At 35.0% G+C, this 21052-nt stretch overlaps 1 protein-coding gene across 5 annotated transcripts in view; it reads left to right on the top strand.

The window, feature by feature from the left end:
• Positions 1-21052, top strand: part of TBC1D19 (TBC1 domain family member 19) — a 146893-nt gene that overhangs the window by 46254 nt on the left and 79587 nt on the right. For all 5 annotated transcript variants that reach the window (XM_069593819.1, XM_069593822.1, XM_069593821.1 and 2 more), the window contains 4 exons: positions 8076-8150; positions 9199-9262; positions 10435-10481; positions 14332-14442. In XM_069593819.1, the coding sequence (XP_069449920.1) occupies positions 8076-8150; positions 9199-9262; positions 10435-10481; positions 14332-14442 (297 nt within the window). The remainder of the gene's footprint in view (positions 1-8075; positions 8151-9198; positions 9263-10434; positions 10482-14331; positions 14443-21052) is intronic.

Raw genomic sequence — 21052 nt, forward strand, 5'->3', positions numbered from 1 at the left:
ATGTACCTTCTCTCTCTCTTCATCTCCTTGGTGTCCTCCAGCAGGAGAACCTGTGCTCATACCGTCACTCCTACCCCAGACTGCCTCCCCTCGAACCCCACATGCTTCTGGCTAACTTCTACACATTCTTTAGGTGTTGGGTTAGATGATGGTTTCTTTAGGAAGGCTTTCTGACCCCTCTCTTTCAGATACTCAGATACTTTTCCTGTATCTCCAGTCCTCCACATGAGAGGCACCCTGCCCTTCCTACCGCAATACTTGGGTTGTCTGTATGATCACTAGATTCTGTAGAGCAGAACCAGTGTCTCTCTTCCCACATTGTATCTGCAACCTCTGGCATGGTGCCCGGCCCATGGTAGACACTCAATAGATTTTTTTAAAAATGATGAATGAATTACATAATGAAAAATGGAAATGTTCCCTTTAGGAAAATATTTGTACCCTTATTTTGAGTAATTTCACGTCTTGAGCCTTATCTAAAGAAAAGAATCAGAGATAACAGTAAAAAATTTAAAGGCGTCTAAAGAAAGCAATAGGGCCTGCTTAAATATAACGTAGAATCTCCAAAAGACAGTTTTACATAGGCATCAAAAATGGCATTTTTAGAGAAGTATAATGAGATGAAATTGCATATGATATAATCTCAATTCAAAAAAGCAAACTATAAAACAATATAATTCTACTTTCATTAAGTGTATATATATCCAAGTGCATATATATACACATATATATCTCAGTTGTACACATACATGCATAGAAAAAATGAAGAGAATAAAATGATAACAGTGGTTATTTTTGACTGGTGGAAATTTATGAGTGCTTATTTATTATTTTATTCTTTATATATTGTACAGTTTTTCATATTATCTTGAATAAATATATACTTTTATTATCATGGAATTACTGAAGCCTTTTTCCATTAGAAAGCTGGGTTGTTATTATTTTGTTTTACTTTACTCATTTCAGTGTGAAGAAAGTAATTTAAAATTTTATAATTTTATAAGTTTTGCATGCTTTGTATTTGTTACATGGTTTTTAATGACTTCTTATTTATTTTCATTACTATGAAAAAGTAGCAAGATGATAATTAATACCCATTTAAAGATTTCAGTAGAATTGCAATTCTTTTGTGAATCTTTTACCCCTCATGGCTTAGAAACTACCTTATTTATAAAATTCTTAAAATCCTTTGAGTTAATACCATAGTTTTCAATTATTAGGGAAACTGATTAGAAAGCAACAATAATTTCATTTAGAGAGGATATGGGTTTAAGTAAAAGGTAATGTCTTCCTATTTAAACATTTTAAATGTAAAAGACCATCCGTTTTCCTTTTAAATAACATTTTTAAAAATCTTTATTTTGTAAGTCTTTGGGATAGAAACTTTAACTTTCTTATTTTATATTGGTGCACTATTATTTTTCAATAACTTATTTGCTACTTCCACTTTTTGTTGGGTGCTAGGTACACACTGAAATTTTTATTTAAATAATAGCTTAGGAATAACTATGAGTTTTTAGCATTTATCTTTGAGATGTAGGGCTTATTTATTTATTTCCACAGGTAGAGAAAACTTATGTACCTGTAGAACTGGAGCTGGAGCTAAAGTGGACCTTCACATTTATCCAGTCTAACCTCTGGAGCTCATCTCCTTTTGATGGAGAACTGGAAACAAGAAATTCACAATTTTAACCCATTTTGATCAAGTCTTAATTGTTGGAAAGTTTCTTGCTTGTGTTAAATGGTTATAAGCTCCTTATAACATTTACGCATTGGTCTGAGCTTTGTGCTTTGTGGATATAAAGCATTGAATACATGATAATCAGTGAGATAAAGAAATGAATAAATACCACTTAATCAAGATTAGAGTTCTTTAGGGAACCTAAAGGATGACCCCACTTAAAAGCAGCCGCTTGCTTCATCTTGGATTTCCCCTCATTGTCAGGAAATTCTGTTACTGTTTCTGATGTCTGTGGAAATGATTTTTTTGACTAAGACTTCTATGAAATGACTTCTGACCATCTGACTGAAGTTCCTGCAAAGAGTACCTTGGAAAAATCCTGACAACCTTTCATAGATATGAAGCAGGGAATAGGGAAGACAAGGCCAACCACTGGGGTCGCTCTTCTTTCACTATTCTTAGGATTTTCCAGGATGTGATGTGTTCTGTTGTCAGCTAGAAGTTTCGATATACCTAGCTTCCTATTGTGTGCCTATTGTTTTACATTTTCTATGGTTTTTTATGTATGGATTGGTATAGCCCTTATAAACTTTTTGCAACTTGTCCATATTATTTGTTTCTGTCTTATCCTTCTCACCCTTACTACAGGGATAGCTGTTTTATTCATCTTTTAATGGCATATGTTTAATAAGAGCCCAGTAAATATTTGTTGAATCAATATATTTTCATTAATTGAAAACTCAGCTATTAACCTCATGTCTACCTGTTCTAGCCTTAAAATTGTGAATTTTCTGAGTTGAACATCCTTTTCCTCTTTCTGTCAGTTTTTTGTCTTGTTCTTTCTTCTCTTCCTGATCATTTCCACGATTTTGCTTTTGTTGTGGAACACAGTAGAAAATGATAAATGAATAAAGCTTTGTTCAGTGTTGCTTCAGCTCTTAATATTCTTTTCCATTCTACTCTCATGTGTTGTTTTTAAAAGCTTTCCCATTTGTAAAAATGAGGGTAATGATACATTACTCACAGGGTTAATAAAAATAACATATTGTAAACACATGTAAATCACTTAGCTCTATTTTTTTTCATTCAGAATACTTGCTTCTAATATCTAATTTCCTTTTAAAAAGATTTTATTGGAGTATAGTTGATTTACAATGTTGTGTTAGCTTCTGCTCTTCAGCAAGGTGAATCAGTTCTGTACATAAACATGTATCCACTGTTTTTTAGATTTTTTTCCCATGTAGATCATTACAGAGTATCAAGAAGAGTTCCCTATGCCATACAGTAGGTCCTTATTAGTTTATTGTTGTTGTTTAGTCACTAGGTCATGTCTGACTCTTTGCAACCACGTGGACTGCAGCATGCCAGGCTTCCCTGTCCTTCACTGTCTCCTGGAGTTTGCTCCAATTCATGTCCATTAAGTCAGTGATGCTATCTAACCATCTCATCCTCTGCTGCCCTCTTCTCCTTTTGCCTTGAATCTTTCCCAGCATCAGGGTCTTTTCCAATTAGTTGGCTCTTCGTATCGGGTCTATTTTATATGTAGTAGTTTTTATATGTCTGTATCAACCTCCCAATTTATCCCTCCCCTCACTTATTCCCTGGTAACTCTAAGTTTGTTTTCTCTGATTTCTTTTCTGTGAAATTTTTTTTCTTAAGTAGTTTCTCTGTATATTACATCTAACATTAAATTTAAATGTGGTAAGTTGAAATACTTGGTAAGTAGGATAGTCATTTAGGAGAACTGTGATTTATCACTTAAAATTTTACTTTGTCAAAACACCTGAAGCGATGTTTTTGTCAGAGTGATTTTCTAAAGAATAAGTTAAATATGCTTCAGAATATCTTATTAACATATAATTATAGAAAGTATCATTCTATTTAAATGTACTTTATGTCTGAGTTTTTAGTAGGTTTTATGCTGTATTAAAATTATGTATTGCAGTCTTACAAATATGTACAGTATATATTATGAGCCACACATTGATGTCTTGTAACTTTTATTTTTATATCTGAGAGTTATTTTCTTTTTATCAACTCAAGAATCCTCTTATTAGTGGTTGAAAATGATAATTTTTGTAATGATAATTCAATAGCTGGAAATTTAGTTCTTTTATATAATGGGATACATAATAAAAAATCAGGGATTAGATTTTTAATCTTTATGTAAGTTTATTTTTATAGTAATCACTGAATTAAAATTCAGTTCAGTTCAGTCACTCAGTCATATCCGACTCATTGCGACCCCGTGGACTACAGCACTCCATCTGTCCATCACCAACTCACAGAGCTTGCTCAAACTCATGTCCATCACGTCGGTGATGCCATTCAACCATCTCATCCTCTGTCATCCCCTTCTCCTCCCACCTTCAGTCTTTCCCAGCATGAGGATCTTTTCAAATGAGTCAGTTCTTCACATCAGGTGGCCACAGTATTGGAGTTTCAGCTTCAGCATCAGTCCTTCCAATGAATATTCAGGACTGATTTCCTTTAGGATGGACTGGTTGGATCTCTTTGCAGTCCAGAGGACTCTCGAGTCTTCTCCAACACCACAGTTCAAACACATCAATTTTTTGGCGCTCAGCTTTCTTCACAGCCCAACTCTCACATCCATACAGGACTACTGGGAAAACCATAGCTTTGACTAGACAGACCTCTGTTGGTAAAGTAATGCCTCTGCTTTTAAATATGCTGTCTAGGTTGGTCATAGGTTTTCTTCCAAGGAGCAAGTGACTTTTAATTTCATGGCTGCAGTCACCATCTGCAGTGATTTCGGAGCCCAAAAAAAGTCTGTCACTGTTTCTGTTGTTTCCTCATCTATTTGCCATAAAGTGATGGGACCAGATGCCATGTTTCTGAATGGTAGTTTTAAGCCAGCTTTTTCACTCTCCTCTTTCACTTTCATCAAGAGGCTCTTTCGTTCTCCTTTGCTTTCTGCGATAAGGGTGGTGTCATCTGCATATCTGAGGTTATTGATATTTCTTCCGGCAATCTTGATTCCAGTTTGTGCTCCTTCCAGCCCAGCATTTCACATGATGTACTCTGCATATAAATTTAAATAAGCGGGGTGATAATATACAGCCTTGACGTACTCCTTTCTCAAGTGGAACCAGTCTGTTGTTCCATGTCCAGTTCTAACTGTTGCTTCTGGACCTGCATACAGATTTCACAGGTGGCAGGTCAGGTGGTCTGATATTCCCATCTCTTTCAGAATTTTCCACAGTTTGTTGTGATCCACACAGTCAAAGGCTTTGGCATAGTCAATAAAGCAAAAGTAGATGTCTTTCTGGAACTCTTATGCTTTTTCTAGGATCTAGCAGATGTTGGCAATTTGATCTCTGGTTCTTCTACCTTTTCTAAATCCAGCTTGAACATCTGGAAGTTCAGGGTTCCTGTACTGTTAAAGCCTGGCTTGGAAAATTTTGTGCATTACTTTGCTAGTGTGTGAGATGAGTACAATTGTATGGTAGTTTGAGCATTCCCTGGCATTGCCCTTCTTTGGGACTGGAATGAAACAGACCTTTTCCAGTCCTGTGGCCACTGCTGAGTTTTCTAGATTTGCTGGCATATTGAGTGCAACACTTTCACAGCATCTTTTAGGATTTGAAATAGCTCAACAAGTGGAATTCCATCACCTCCACTAGGTTTGTTCTTAGTGATGCTTCCTAAGGCCCACTTGACTTCGCATTCTAGGATGTCTGGCTCTAGGTGAGTGATCACACCATCAGGATTATCTGGGTCATGAAAATCTTTTTTGTCTATTCTTCTGTGTATTCTTGCCACCTCTTCTTATATCTTCTGCCTCTGTTAGGTCCATACCATTTCTGTCCTTTATTGTGCCCATCTTGGCATGAAATGTTCCTTTGGTGTCTCTAATTTTCTTGAAGAGATCTCTAGTCTTTCCCATTCTATTGTTTTCCTCTATTTCTTTGCATTGATCATCAAGGAATGCTTTCTTATCTCTCCTTGCTATTCTCTGGAAATCTGTATTCAAATGGGTATATCTTTTCCTTTTCTCCTTTGCCTTTAGCTTCTCTTCTTTTCTCAGCTATTTGTAAGGCCTCCTCAGACAACCATTTTGCCTTTTTGCATTTCTTTTCTTAGGGATGGTCTTGATCACTGCCTCCTGTACAATGTCATGAACCTCAGTCCATAGTTCTTCAAGCACTCTGTCAGATCTAATCCCTTGAATCTATTTGTCACCTCTACTGTATAATTGTAAGGGATTTGGTTTAGGTCATACCTGAGTGGTGTAGTGGTTTTCCCTATTTTCTTCAATTTAAGTCTGAATCTGGCAATAAGGAGTTCATGATCTGAGCCATAGTCAGCTCCTAGTCTTGTTTTTGCTTACTGTATAGAGCTTCTCAATTTTTGGCTGCAAAGAATATAATCAATCTGATTTTGGTGTTGACCATCTGGTGCTGTCCGTGTGTAGAGTCTTCTCTTGTGTTGTTAAGGTTCTCACACTTGCTCCCCCGACCCCCACAATCTGGAGTTGAGGGAGCAAGTGGTAGAAAGCTTATTAGAGGAAATTGCTTTTATGCTGAGATATGAAAGTTGAATTAGATTTTTCCAGATAAATTTGGGATAAGAATGTTGAGGGTGAAAGTGGGTTGTATTGCACTAACTAAAGCTTGGTCATGAATAATATACCCGAATATATTTGAAGTCCTGCATCTAAGAGAACTCTTTATAGGAAAAAAGGAAAGAGAGAGAAAAAAATTGAAAACAAACTAGTAAACAAAATTAGTTTAGACTGTATTTTATGAAATTTATTAACAGTATTCTTTTATTCTTGAAAACCTGTTTCTATATATTTAGTAAACTAAGTTATGCATTTCACACAGCTCTGTATTTCTCTTATAGATGATATTTTTTTCCTGTTCATTCATTACTTTGGCAGTTGTACCCAAATTTTTCTAAATTCTTGCAGCATAACTAAGAGTGGAAATCTGTTCAATTATTGAAAACTTATTATGTGCTCGATGAAGTGTGATATGTGCTGTGATAGGTGAAGGAAGAGATACTGTGATAATCTGTAGGCAAAGGCACTAATATCTGAGTGGGAGCCAGGTAGGAGCAGGCTTAATAGAGGTGAAGACCTGAATGGTGAATATGATTTACTCAGATAACGTAGGAATAAGTATGTTGGCATAAGAGTAGAGCATGGAGAGTTTATTCCAGATAGAGAGTAATATATTTAGATATGTATGTTAATGAAGAAACTCTGAATAATGATAGCTGTAGTAAAAACTATCAGTGATTATTATCATTGTGTCACTGTTCAAAGTACTTTACATCTTTAATTTTTATAGTAATTACATAAAGGAGGTATTATTATTCTACTTTTATTGACTGATTTTAGCTGTCCTTTATGGATAATATAATATATAGTTATCTCCATTTCTCCTCATTTGGTCTAAATTTTGGAGCTTTGGTGTTATTCTGTTTTTTGTGTGTCAGAAGTGGCCTGTGCTAAAAGATCAAAAAAATTATGGTGTTTTAACTTGGTATTAAAAAGAATAATTTACTGAAGTATGATGTATATGGATGATCAATTTATGACTGACCATTAAAGTTAACTTATTATTTCAAGTTTATGAGAAATACCAGGGACAGAGAAGAACGTAATCTATATGGTGAGAGAATAAGACCAATCTAGATTGTGACACATTCCAAAAGACATCTGCCCTGGTCTGCTCAAAAAAGCCAGTATGAGAAAGAAAAGGAGTAGAGCGCTCTAGATTAAGCTGTACAGAAAGAGACATAACAACCAAATGTAATGCATTAATTTTTAATGGATCGAGGATTTAAAAAGATATAAAGACATTTTTGGGGATACTTGGAAATTTTTGAATATGGGCTAAGATGATATGAAATATTTTTAGTTTTCTCAGGTGTCATAGTGGTATTATGGTTATGTAAGAGAAGGTTCTTATTCTTTAAAAATTCATAGTGAAGTATTCAGGGTGAAAGATGTTTGGAAAAATTGCGGTATAATAATTTCTATAAAATTTTATTTTACTAGGTCATTAATGGGAGTCTTAAGTATGAAAAATTTATACAGTGCTTAAATATAGCTTACCTTTTTTAAAAAGTCTGCTATTTCCCCATCTGACTTGTTGATTTATTTTTTTAATCTATCTTCATTCCTATTCTCCACTAGAATGTCAGTTCCATGAGGATGGAGACATTTTGTTATTCACAGCACTAAGGATAGTATCTGGCACATAGTAGGCAGTAATCAATATTTGTTGAGTAATCTAGTGAATAGAGATAACCAATCTCAAGCAACTTCACCATTTCTATATAACGCATAATGTCTTTAATTTTTTAAGAGTCACTTTTGGCACTGTTAACCAAAAATAATAATAGACGGTTCCTTATGTTTCAGGGAAGTTGGGAAAAAAGAATTTTGAAGAGTTTGAATAGTATGTGCACTGAACTGAGTATCCCATTGGCACGAAAGGTACTTTTAACACTTATGTATTTTATTGTGAATCATGTACTAGGAAGTATCACGAAATTATAACTGTTAGGCAGATTTATCTTTTTTTTTGTTACTGGTATACAGCTTTTTGAAACCAAAGTCTATAAAAGGTCAATTATGTGAGTGTAGTTTATATAGTTTTCTATTACATCTGTTATAATGCTTTTTGTAAAAAAAAAAGAAAAGAAAAAGAAAACCTGTATCTTGAGAATAAATATAGGCTGTACAGTACAGATTATTTGGAGATTTGTCTGTAAAGGTTATAAATGTACTTTAAAGATTTTAATTACCTTTAGTCTCCTTGCCCGAATGATTTATCATCTCTCCAGAACTATTTAGATCTAATACTCAACATTTATCTGTAATTCTGGGCTTTGATAGGGGAGAGATGAAAAAGGAGAGAAAAGCCACTTGAGGAATGTTCTGGGTCTTTTATAGCTGTTCAAGAGTAGGAGAGAACAAGTTCCTCTTCACTTTATCCTCCCTACCACCTATTTATTCCCTGCTGTTGGACAAGATATAGTGAATGTACATTAATATCCAAGCACAAGTCACTGAAGGCACCAGAAGGATGGTGTAAAAAAAGGATAAATTTACATGAAAAACTGTCTAAATATGTAGTATTGTGTAATATACTGTCTTTCGTATAGGAAGATGATGCTACTGACTCACAGTCACGCTCTCTTTGCCAGCCCCCTTATGATACATTTCTGAGATTGCTGGATGGGGTAAGAGATGGAGTATGTGGCTGAGGAGCAGTTTTTCTCTGTGAAATTTTACTGGCCAGTACATATCATTTACCTTCTATTTTAGACCCATTAGCACCGTATTCTAACTGAGCCACTAAATGTAATAGTTAAATAATATTAAGTGTAATTCCCAGAAAAGCTAATCATTTGTAATGAAATTATTTTTTCTTATGTTATGGTAGCTTATATAAGCTTTTAGATAAGGTATTGATTCTTATTTTTCAGCGGCATTGCTTAACTTCACAAAACGAAACCAATTTTAAAATTACCTTTTTTAGAGGCCAGTTGGAGAACAGAAAGAACTTCTCAATAAATGGAATGAAATGGGAACTGATGAACCAGGTACATATGAAAAAAATATTTTCAAAATGTGGTAGTGGGAAAAAAAAATTGTCTTTTTAATTGTGGATCCAAAATAACAATATTAACAAGTTCTTTTTTGAAAGATAGCAACTTCCCTTCTCACTGATTTATTGTCATCTGTTTTTTTTTTGTTTATTTGCTTAAACTTCTACTTTGCAGTTTAAAAATTCCCAGCTTTAGTCACTGTTCTCCGTTATTTTGAGAATATTTAAATCAGTTATTTTTTTAACCAGCATTTGAAAACATTTTTATGAAAGAATAAATTAGAATCATTCAGTGGATTTCTTAGGCTCATAATTAAGATAAATCTTAAGCTTTAATCACATTGAGATGTTAAAATGTGTTACATTTTGAGAAGTTTTAAGACTTTTAAAATGTTTTTAAGAATTTATTTTGGTTCATTTTAATGTTTAAAATTGAGTCTATCAATTTTAAAAATATTTAATGAGTAATAAATATATGTATAAAATAATTATTGATATATATAAAATAATTATATAGATAGACATATACATAATTCTTCACCACTTCTTCTTAAAAGATAGTTGGGGCCTGGGTAGGGTGCAAGAAATTTTGAGCCATCATAAAGGAAGCAGTGTGTTATAGAAATTCAGAAGGGAGAATAGTTCAATATAACCTGAGGCTTCTGCAGTGGTTCAGTGGTAAAGAATTCTCCTGCAATGTAGGAGATGCAGGTTTGATCCCTAAGTGGGGAGATGCATTTAAGCATACATGCGCAAAGGACGCAGTGCGTTATAGAAAGTTCAAAAGGGAGAGCAGTTCAGTACAACTATAAGATTCACTGAGAATTTATTGTTTGTATTCTAAGTACTGTGAGAATTCTCATGTAGAACTTTCATATTATATTGACATTGTTTTTCAGTTCAATTACAAATGCTCCATTATAAATTTATGGAAGAGAGGACTCTTTAATTTCTTCTAGAATATGTTATCTAGACTGTCAAGGGAAGGGACTTTCTTTTTATTTTTGTTAGTACAGTGCTTAACACAGTGTATGACAAATAATTAATATTCTGCAAATGTTTGAATTTAGCTGCATAACAATATGAAAGAACCATTATAATTTATTATTAATAAGAATTTGTATATTATCATCGAAATTCTATTTTAATCTGTCTTATTAATTCTAGATTTAAGCCTTTTCAGACCTGTTTATGCACCTAAGGATTTTCTTGAGGTAGGTTCTGTTGGTTAAATATATGTATATTAATGAGGTAAAAATGCAAAAGAAATGATGGTATTAAAAAACATCTCCAGGCAGAAGAATCACCATATAAGAAGCCCCAGAGCCATGAAAGCAATGGAATAACCTGATCAGATTTGTGTTTGGAAATTGCTCTGGGAAAATACATTGTAGTGTGGAAAGATTAGAGGGAAGTAAATCAAGAAGATTTGATTAAAAAATAGTGACTGTAAATCATGTAGCCTGCTGGCTAGCACAACAGGTGCTCAGTGAATCTTTTTCTTTTTTCTTTTTCTCCCTGTTGTAGTAGTTCAGACAAGGCATGATAAAGGTTTGAACTAAGAGAACAGCATTCAAAGTGGAAAGACATCAACAGACTTGAATTTAACAAGATGTGAATTTAACAGATTTTTTAAAAGATTTGGGAATTTATTAGATCTAAGGAGTATGAGAAAAGGAAAAGATAAACATGACCTCTAAGTGTCTAGATTGGATAACTGGGCAGAGTTAACTTAAGATTCAGAATACAGAAAGAGACGCAGGTCCGTTAGTGAAGATGATGCACTTAACTAAGTTTGAGAGGCATATTGACATTGAAGAGGAACTCTTTAGTAGGCAGTTAGAACTCCGAATTATTTTAATTCACTCATCTTTGATTCCATTTTTTTCTCTTGTACCTTATGTGTAATCCACCAGGAAATCCTTTCAGCTTTTTGAAGCATGTCCAGAATCCATTCACTTCTCATCACTGCCATTCCTATGTTGCTGATCCAAGCTGCCATCTCTTGTCTGGACTATTTCAGTAGCCTCTTAATTGCTCTTACTGCTTCTACACTTCCCCACCTAGAATTTGTTTTTAGCAGAGTTTGTAGAGGAAGCCTTGGAAATACTATTCTGAAGAAGCCACTCTTCTGGTATCCAGTGGCTTATCTCATTCTACTTAAAACCCAAAGTCATGACAGTGGCCTAAAACACCCTATTTGATCCGATACCCATCACCTCTCTGAGTTCCTCTCCTATTCCTTTTCCTCCTGATTTGTTCTACTCCGGCTGCTAGAGCTTGCTTACTTTCCCCTGGCTTTCTCCCATCTAAGGGTCTTTGCTCCTTGTTTTCTCTGCCTGCATTGCTTTTCCCCGAGATACTTGTATGTCCATTCCCTCACATTCCCTTATGTCTTTGCTTAAATGTCATATTCTCAGCATAAACAATATGGTCAATGGTATTGTAATAACTTTGGAGGAATACAGACTTATTGTGATGATTTCATAATGTATGCAAATGTCAAATCACTGTTAGTACAATCTGAAACTCACACAATATTGTATGTCAACTGTATTTCAATTTAAAAAAAGAACATTCATGGGAAAAATTTAAACATATACACACACAAAAAAATGTTACCTTCTCACCAAATCCTTCCCTGGCTCTCCTCTTGGGATTCCTTATAATCCTTTCCTGCCTTGTTTTTCTCCGTAACCTTTAGCATCATATAACATACTGATTTTCTATTTTGCCTGTTGCCGCCTTTATTCTGTAATATGGAAGCTTTGTTCCCTGCTGCAGCAATTACACAGAGCCAAATCAGATAACTGAGATGACATATAAGATTTCAGCCACAAGGATACACCCACATAAAGCTTTCTTTCAGCAAGAGAAAGAAAGCACATGCAAATACAAAGAGATAGAAATTTCCAGTCCCAGCTCCTTTCTCAGTAACACAGGATGCACTTTGCAGCCCTTTCTCAGTTACACAGGATGCACTTTGCCTTTGGGTTATGAATCACCAAGGTACATGCAAGATACAAGTTACAGCATAAGCTTTCTGATGAGTCTTTTACACCCTACTGGTAATTCAGGTGCAAACTAGCAGTCTATACATTTTCAATAAACAGTGTAAATAAATTGATATGGAATGCCTCCAGGGGACATTAAGTAGCACATTATAAATGACTAGTTAGTGCCTTTCATCCCATTTTGGCCAAGGGTCACTGCCAGATGTCCCTGAAGCTAAGATAGGCACTATCACAAACCAGCTGCAAGTCGATCCTATCCTTAACTGCTCTCTCTCAAACAGGTGTAACAGTGCTTAGCACATAGTTGCTCAGTAAATAAGTGTTGAGTGAATGAGTAAATGAATGATTTAATCTTTTGCATTTTTTTTTCTGAACCTGTTTTCTCAGATACAAGTTTGCCAGCATTGTTAGAAATTATTTCAGACCTTTTAGAATTATAAAGTCTCCTTTTAACTTAAAAGAGAAGTTACTTTGGTTTGAAACTGCCTTTATACTGCTAGTGTTATTTCTCTTAGATTATTAAAGGTTTCTCTCAAACCCATCCCTTTCCTAGCACTTAAATTTCATATGATTTTTATATAATTAATTTTATGTTTTCTCCTTAATAATCATAGCACTCTGTTTCCTTAAGGACTGTTGCTGAATTGATTCTTTTATTAGTCATACTGAGATTCTTCTTTAGCTCAAGAAAAGTTTTCTATAATCACTTCCTTATCGTTTCTGCTTTTCTAATATTTTTTCTTTTCTATTGCCCATGTATTCATAGTTTTTCTTTTCAATTCTATGTTTTTAAGTTTTCCATGCACTATGACCCCTTATTTGCATAATTAGACTAAAATTGTATTGTGCTATATTAGTCTATATTTAACACTGTTGGTTCTTTGCTAAAATATTTTTTTTAAATAAATTCCTTTGATATTTTTAGCTTCAATTTAGTGTTTGAAATTTTAGGAAACTCTTTTGCACTTGTGGTATATTTCATTTTGTCAGCCATTAGTTATCAGGTTATTAATGCCTTCTTCAGATATGCTGGTGTTTCTGTCATTATAATCTTCTTCACTGAATTCTTGGTTTCTTTCCCTTCAGAGTTGCAGTTTAAAAATATTTTCGGAAATTATTATTATTTTCTCCCTAAAATACATGTTGTTAGAAAAATAAGAAAATATATATGAGAAGAAAATTTAAAACAAAAATTACTTATCATCATATAGCAATAAACACTACTATAATTTTTAATTTAATAAACATAATGTGGTATTTATTAATCATGGCATATCAAACTATATTTTATATACATAAAACATAATTTATATAGGTAATTTCCTCTACCAGAATGTTTAAGTAGTCTTAAACATCTTAAATGTCTAATATTGAATGTCTGAAAATATTAAATGTATAATATTTTTCTGTTATAAACAGCATTTCCTTTACCTTTTTTTTTGCACTGTCTCTGCAAGCAGTTTTAATTATTTCCATAATGATACTCACAGAAGTGAGATTCCTAGATTAAAGTATATGTAAATATCCAAGATTTTTAATTTTGAAAAATATTTCTTGTTAGTTTGGCTTCTGAAAAAGTTTTTTTTTGCCTTTGAATTTGATTTAGAAGCAATACCTTATGATGTTATTCCACTGTCTTTCTATAAACTTTTCAGCATCTGTTTTTAAAAGTGTTAGAGTTGGTTCTCAAGTTTTTCCTGGCAAATACTGAAATCAAGCAGTTTAAATTTTTCTGTCATTTTTCCTTGTAAAATATTATATTCAAACAATTTTTTTTCTTAACATCCAAAAGTTTTTCTTTATAACTGAAATTTTAACTTTTTGGTATTTTATTTGATAGGTTATCTGTTGGAATATTAAATTGAAAACATGTTTATGGTACTTTAACATTTTAACGCAATTTTATAGTATTCAAAATGTGATTAAAGTATATGCATAACCCAAATAATTTTCAATTTTGTTGTAATATACTAAGAATATCACTGCCAATTTTATAAGTGTAAATTTTGTATAAAGAAACTAACCAATTTCATTGGATTTGTTTTTAAAGGTATTAATTAATCTTCGCAACCCAAATTATGAAAATGGTGATTCTCTTAGTTTCAGGACTCATTTGGGTTTAATCCAAGTTCCTCTCAAAGTAAAAGACATCCCTGAATTGGTAAGTATAGGTACTTCAAAATAAATTAATATATTTTTGAAGGTAGTCACTGGAAAAATATTTTAGTTCAACATATATTTAAAGTAGTAGGACAATCTGCTCATTAAATAAATGAATAAAGTGAAAAAATTTTTTTTTATTGTAAATATGTTCTATAGAGAGTGAGTTGCTTTGCTAGTAGGATTAAAGGTGAGCTTTCATTGACCTATAAATGCTTTTACTTATTTCTTATTTTAGTAAACAGCATAGACTTATAAGATCTCTTATTGGGATTTAGGTGCCTGATGTATAGCTATAAAACTTATTGAAACAAATTGTGAATTTTATTTAAAAATTTTAAGGAATATACATTTCATTTATTTCAACCAACCTTTTTTTAAGCTCCTAATATGGAAGACACTGAGGGAGATAAAAGAACATAAGATGAGTTAAAGACAGATTGTCACATTTTGGTAAGGAAATTAGTTTTAAAATAGAATAATTGTAGTAAAGTGGAGAGATTTCCTTACAAAGAAGTTAAGAAATTACCATCAGTCTTTCTTTTGTGAATTATCCCAAAATAGTAAGGAGCACAGAAATGTAAATATTGTCTTTGGTGAAACTAAGACACAAATAAATTTTAAAGTATTAAGATAGAGAACTGATGGGAGAATGAGGAAGGACTCAGACATGAAGAAGAAGGTCAAGCCTTATTGACTCTGAAAGGTGGGAGGTATGGATAAGAAGTGTGACGGTAATCGGTTTATTACCTTTCAGTTCTAAATCTACCTTTTAAAAAAATTGAACTATGGTTGCTTTACAATATTGTATTAGTTTTAGGTGTACACTAAAGTGATTCAGTTACATACACAGATAGACACATATATTGTTTTTCAGATTCTTTTCCATTATAGGTTATTACAAGATATTGAATATAGTCCCCAGTACTATATAGTAAATCCTTGTTATTTATCTATTTTATATATAGTAGTGTATATATGTTAATCTCATACTCCTAATTTATCCCTACCTCTCTCTTTCTCCCTTTGGTAACTGTAAGTTTGTTTTCTATGTCTGTGAGTCTATTTCTGTTTTGTAAGGAAGTTCATTTGTTTTATTTTTTGAGATTCTACATAAATGGTATAATATTTGTCTGTCTGACTTACTTCACTTATGATGATAATCTCTAGATCCATCCATGTTGCTGTAAATGGCAATATTTTGTTCTCTTTCATGGCCAAGTAATATTCCTTTGTGTATCTATATACCACATCTTCTCTGTACATTCATCTGTTGATGCACACTTAGGTTGCTTCCACGTCTTCAGTTCAGTTCAGTTCAGTCGCTCAGTCGTGTCTGACTCTTTGCGACTGTGCTGCTATGAACTTGGAGTGTGTGTACATTTTTGATTTAGAGTTTTTGTCTTTTCTTGATATATGCACAGGAGTGGGATTGCTAGATCATATCATAAGTCTATTTTTAGTTTTTAAAGGAACTTCCATACTGTTTTCCATAGTGGCTGCACCAAATTACATTCCTACCAACAGTATAGGAGAATTCCCATTTCTCCACACTCTCTCCAGCATTTATTATTTGTAGACTTTTTGATGATGACCATTCTGACCATTTGTGGTTTGCAAACCTACCTTTTTTTAAAGTCCTGTTTTATTATACTGGAGCTGGACCTTGTAAACATTTCCTTTTTGCCAAGTAGCTTGACATTAGGCTTTGTCAATAGAGGATTCTGGAGAGACATTGCAAGACCATAGTAGGATAAAGGGACTCTCCATGTACAGAAGCCAGCAGATCAGCAAACAGAAGACCCAGTAGTATTCTACGTGGCAGCTCTTAGTCAGCCAGCTCCAGCCTGTACTCACTGGCAAGGTTGTTCTTCACCTCTGGTCTGCATGTTCCTGGGCAGGCACACCCTCTCCTTAAAAGTCTGAACCTCAGTCTTGAGGACATGGGGGACTTTCCTGAGTTCTTCGTTCCTTGGTTCACTCTCCTTCAGCCTAGAAGCCATAGTTGCTTTCTGCACTTGTTAATTCTGTTTTTCCATGTTCACACTTCTGATATGGTTTCTATTTCTTGACTGGACTCTGACTGATACAAGAGACCAGATGATTTTCTCCCTAGAACTTGGCAAAGAATGAGGAAATGGAGATACCGCATGTGATAGAAGGCATTGGGGAGACATAGAGCTGAAAATGGAGATTGTATAAAAGGGTTTAGACCCCCAGACTTGTCCCATCCTTCATTTCCTGGCGACTCCTCCTCCCTCACAGGAGTCCAAAGGTGTATATAATCATTGCAGAAAGGCCATGAACTCAGAGACCTCAAATGTAGAGCTGAATAGGAATGAAGCATTGTACTGAAAACAGAAGAATTAAGTGAAGGTTGACCAAAAGAAAGAAAGCGAAAGCTGGCTGTCTATAAAAATTTTTCAGAGTAAAGCCCATCATACTCTGCGCAGGCCTCAGAGACAGAGCTTCCAGTCAGTTGTTCATTGCCTCAATCCAAAATATGACTGACCAGCCTAGGCTTTCCAGATATTTGAAATTTTACAATTTGAAAAGCACAGCTCAAAACTAAAACAGACCCTGCAGAGAAAAATAAGGAAGAAGAAATAGCCAATTTAGGAAATGAGTAATTATTATGACCACCAATATAGTTACTTCAGGTTTGAATTTACGTCTACACTTGCAGGATACAGTAGGCCAAAACCTGGTATAAGGTTCAATTAGATTTGTACAGAACAGAAAACACGGCATGCCAATATATCATGTAGATCTTCATTGGAAGTCCTTACAGCCTACCAGCTGCTACTTCCTAGCCCCTACAAGGAATGCTTGCAAATGGACGTAACAAGGTTACATAGGTACAGCATAGGAAAATCTCATGTGCAATAGGAACCGTTTCTTGTAATGCACAAGAGCATAGTTTCCATGCCTCTCAAGAGGCATGCCAGGTAGCTAAGGCCTGTGTTTTCCAATAGGTTTCTATAGTCCACTTACAGTCCTTCATTTCAGATGAAATTTTTTCAGTCAAGTGTCTTTCTTTTTTTTTTCAGTAAATTATATTGCTGGTTATGTAGCTGGCTTTCCTCTCCACAATTTTTTTTTTTTCATAATCCAGTACATTTTCAGGGCAACAGTGCTAAGAGAAGGTAAATACAAAGTAATCTTCACCTGGACAAAGAGGTTAACCTTTTGTTAACTGTATCTTCCCAATAGAAGACTTAAAGCAAACATTAATATTCTCAGAGAAAAGATTACTCATGAAACAGGAACAGAATTTCATTAGAACAACAAAACAAGACATTAGAAAGTGAAAACGAGCTTTTAGGAATCAAAAATATGATGTGCAAAAAAAATGAGTAGAGAGTTAGGGAAATAAAAAATATGGTGTACAAAAACAATCAGTAGAAAGACCAGGAAATCTCTATCAGAAGACAGTGTAAAAGCAAAACGCCAATGAGATGAAAAATAAATGGGAAAAGATTTTTTTAATTAGATGGTCAGTCCAGATAGGCTGACACCTGGCCAGTAGGAGTTCCAGAAAGAGAATACAGAAGGCAAGGAGTTAAAAAAAATTTCAAGAACTGAAAGACAGGAATCTTCATTATGAAAAGACCTACCCAGTACCCAGTTCTATGAATGAAAGAAGACCCATAGCAAGGCACCTGAAAAGGAGAAGACTAAAAAGTTTTCATGGAAGAACAGAGTATATATAATGTTTCAGGCGTCAGAGTGGCATCTGACTTCTCAGCAGGAAGACTGGAAGCCAGAGGATTTTTCAGTAAAGCCTTTAAAAACCTGAATGATTTCAAGCCTAGAATTCTGTATATAACCACCGGTCAATCAAATGTGAAGTTGAAGTATTTGTTTTCAGATGTACATGACCTAAAATATTCTAATTCATGGAGCTACTGGTAGAAATGCTCTAAAACAAGATCATAAACAAAAAGAGCAAAATAAAGGATCTAGGAAATGGGATTTCCAACCTAAAAGTAGAATAAGTTCCAGAATGCCAGTGAAGAGAATTTCTAGGCCAGTCTGTGCAACAGGACCAGAGCAGAGCAATCCATAGTGGAGCAGGAGGTTGTAGGGTTCCATGATGAGACCTTGCAAGAAAAGCACCAAAAATGTAGATGATGTGATGACATGCTAACCACATGCAGAATTATTGTGGAGGGTCTTTTCAGAGTTGTTAAAGGGAGGGGGAAGAGGGAAGTAGAGAAAATGCATAAGTGAAAAAATGGTTTAATTATGAACTGTATGGAAAAAAGTACAAGAGAGGAAACATATTTATAGCATACTACATTCCTCAGCAGTGAGTAATATTTAACTAATAATAACAAAGTCAATATAGATGTAATTAGGCATTGATACATACTTATGTTGGAATGATAGAGGGAGGAGAAGAGAATGTACTGAGCTAAAAATCCACATTTATCACTAACAGATTTAATAGTTATTTGAAACTGCTAAATTTAAAATAGCAGAATGTACCTGTTACTTGAAATATGGATATATGTTTGTTTGTTTGTTTTCTGGCCATGCTGCATGGTTTGTGGGATCTTAGTTGCCCAGCCAGGGATTGAACCCAGGCCCTCGGCAGTGAGAGAGTGGATTCCTAACCCCTGGGCCACCAGAGGATTTCCAAAATATGGATATGAACACCAGGAAAAATGCTGAAAGTGGTTGTTCCTGCATAGTGGAGTAATTGTGATTGTGTGTATTTGTGTGTTGGAGAGGAGTGCATTAATAGGGAACTAATGTTTTGTTATGGTTGTTGTTAAGTCTTTTAGCTGATTTGACTTATGTTTAATGTATGTAAAGATAGCATAGCATGGTGGTTAGATAATTAGATTCTGAAGCCAACTAACCTGGTTTACCCTGTTGCTGTACCACTCAGGTTGTGTGACCTTGGGCAAGTTTTCTTAACCTTGAGCTTTAGTTTTCTTATTCAATATATGGATAATAGTATCTCATAAAAGTATTGTATTGATCAATATCTTAAGATATGTTATGGGTTGACTTGTGACCCGCCCCCCCCCCCCCCACCGAAAAGTTATGTTGAATCCTGACCTTGAATACCTGTACAGGACCCTTGCAGGTGCAATGAAATTAAGATGATGTCTTACTGGAGTAGGGTGAGCTCAAAAGCCAATATGACTGGTGTCCTTAAAAGAAGAGGAGAAGAGAGACTCACAAGGAGAATGTCGTATGACAGGCAGAGATTGGAGTGTTGCACGTATAAGCCAGGGAACACACCCAGCAACACCGGAAGCTAAGAGAAGGACATGGGACAGATTCGCTCCTGGAGCCGTCAGGGAAAGCGTGATCTTGTTAACGTTTTGAACCTCTAGCCTCCAGAACTGTGAGAAACTGGGAGTTTCTGTTGTTTAAAGTGAAAGTGAAGTTGCTCAGTCGTGTCCATCTCTTTGTGACCCCATGGACTGTAGCCTGCCAGGCTCCTCTGTCCATGGGATTTTCCAGGCAAGAGTACTGAAATGGGTTGCCATTTCCTTTTCCAGGGGATCTTCCTGACCCAGGGATCTAACCTGGGTCTCCCGCATTGCAGGCAGACGCTGTCTGAGCCACCAGGGAAGCACCCTTCTGTTTTTAAAGCTAGCCAGTTAGTGGTACTTTTTAAAATGGCAGCCTTAGGAAATTAATACATAAATATAAAGCATATCAGTGGTCCTTGAAACATAGTAAGCAGTAAATGTTAAGCATTAGTACTATAACTGTCATAAAAAACAATTTTTAAGACATTATTTTAAAAGATGTTAAAAGTCCTCTTAGGAGAGGTTTATATAAAGTGATATGGCTGTATAGAAGAGGAAGTGGCAGGTTCTTCTCATGAAATGTAGAAGGTCTTCTCAGAGGTACTGACATTTGAAATAGTTTGAAGGCGTTTGCTAGGTAAAGAAGCAGGGAATGATGATTTATAAAAAGGGTTCAGTTCAGTTCAGTTCAGTTGCTCAGTCGTGTCTGACTCTGTGACCCCATGAATCGCAGTACGCCAGGCCTCCCTGTCCATCACCAACTCCCGGAGTTCACTCAAACTCATGTCCACTGAGTTGGTGATGCCATCCAGCCATCTCATCCTCTTTTGTCCCCTTCTCCTCCTGCCTGCAATCCCTCCCAGCATCAAAGTCTTTTCCAATGAGTCAACTCTTTGCATGACGTGGCCAAAGTACTAGAGTTTCAGCTTTAGCATCATTCCTTCCAAAGAACACCCAGGGCTGATCTCCTTTAGAATGGACTGGTTGGATCTCCTTGCAGTCCAAGGGACTCTCAAGAGTCTTCTCCAACACCACAGTTCAAAAGCATTAGTTCTTCGGTGCTCAGCTTTAGCATGTTGTAAGTGGGGCTAATTATGCCTTCTGTCTGTCTGAGGGGACCTGGAGCTGGTGTAGATACATTCATAGCTATTGGAGAATCAGAATCCTGTGACCGATTTTCAAGAAACGGTGACCATACTTAATGTCTTCAGGCATTATGGATAGTTGTCCCCATTTCCTGAATCATGTGGCTGGTGATAATGGTTCTACCTCCAGAGTGCATGGTTTATCTGTAACCCTGGTCTGTCTGTGTGAGTACTGAACTTGGTGAGACTCAAT

The sequence above is a fragment of the Ovis canadensis genome, chromosome 6 (assembly GCF_042477335.2).
Source record: "Ovis canadensis isolate MfBH-ARS-UI-01 breed Bighorn chromosome 6, ARS-UI_OviCan_v2, whole genome shotgun sequence".
NCBI classification, from domain to species: Eukaryota; Metazoa; Chordata; class Mammalia; order Artiodactyla; family Bovidae; genus Ovis; species Ovis canadensis.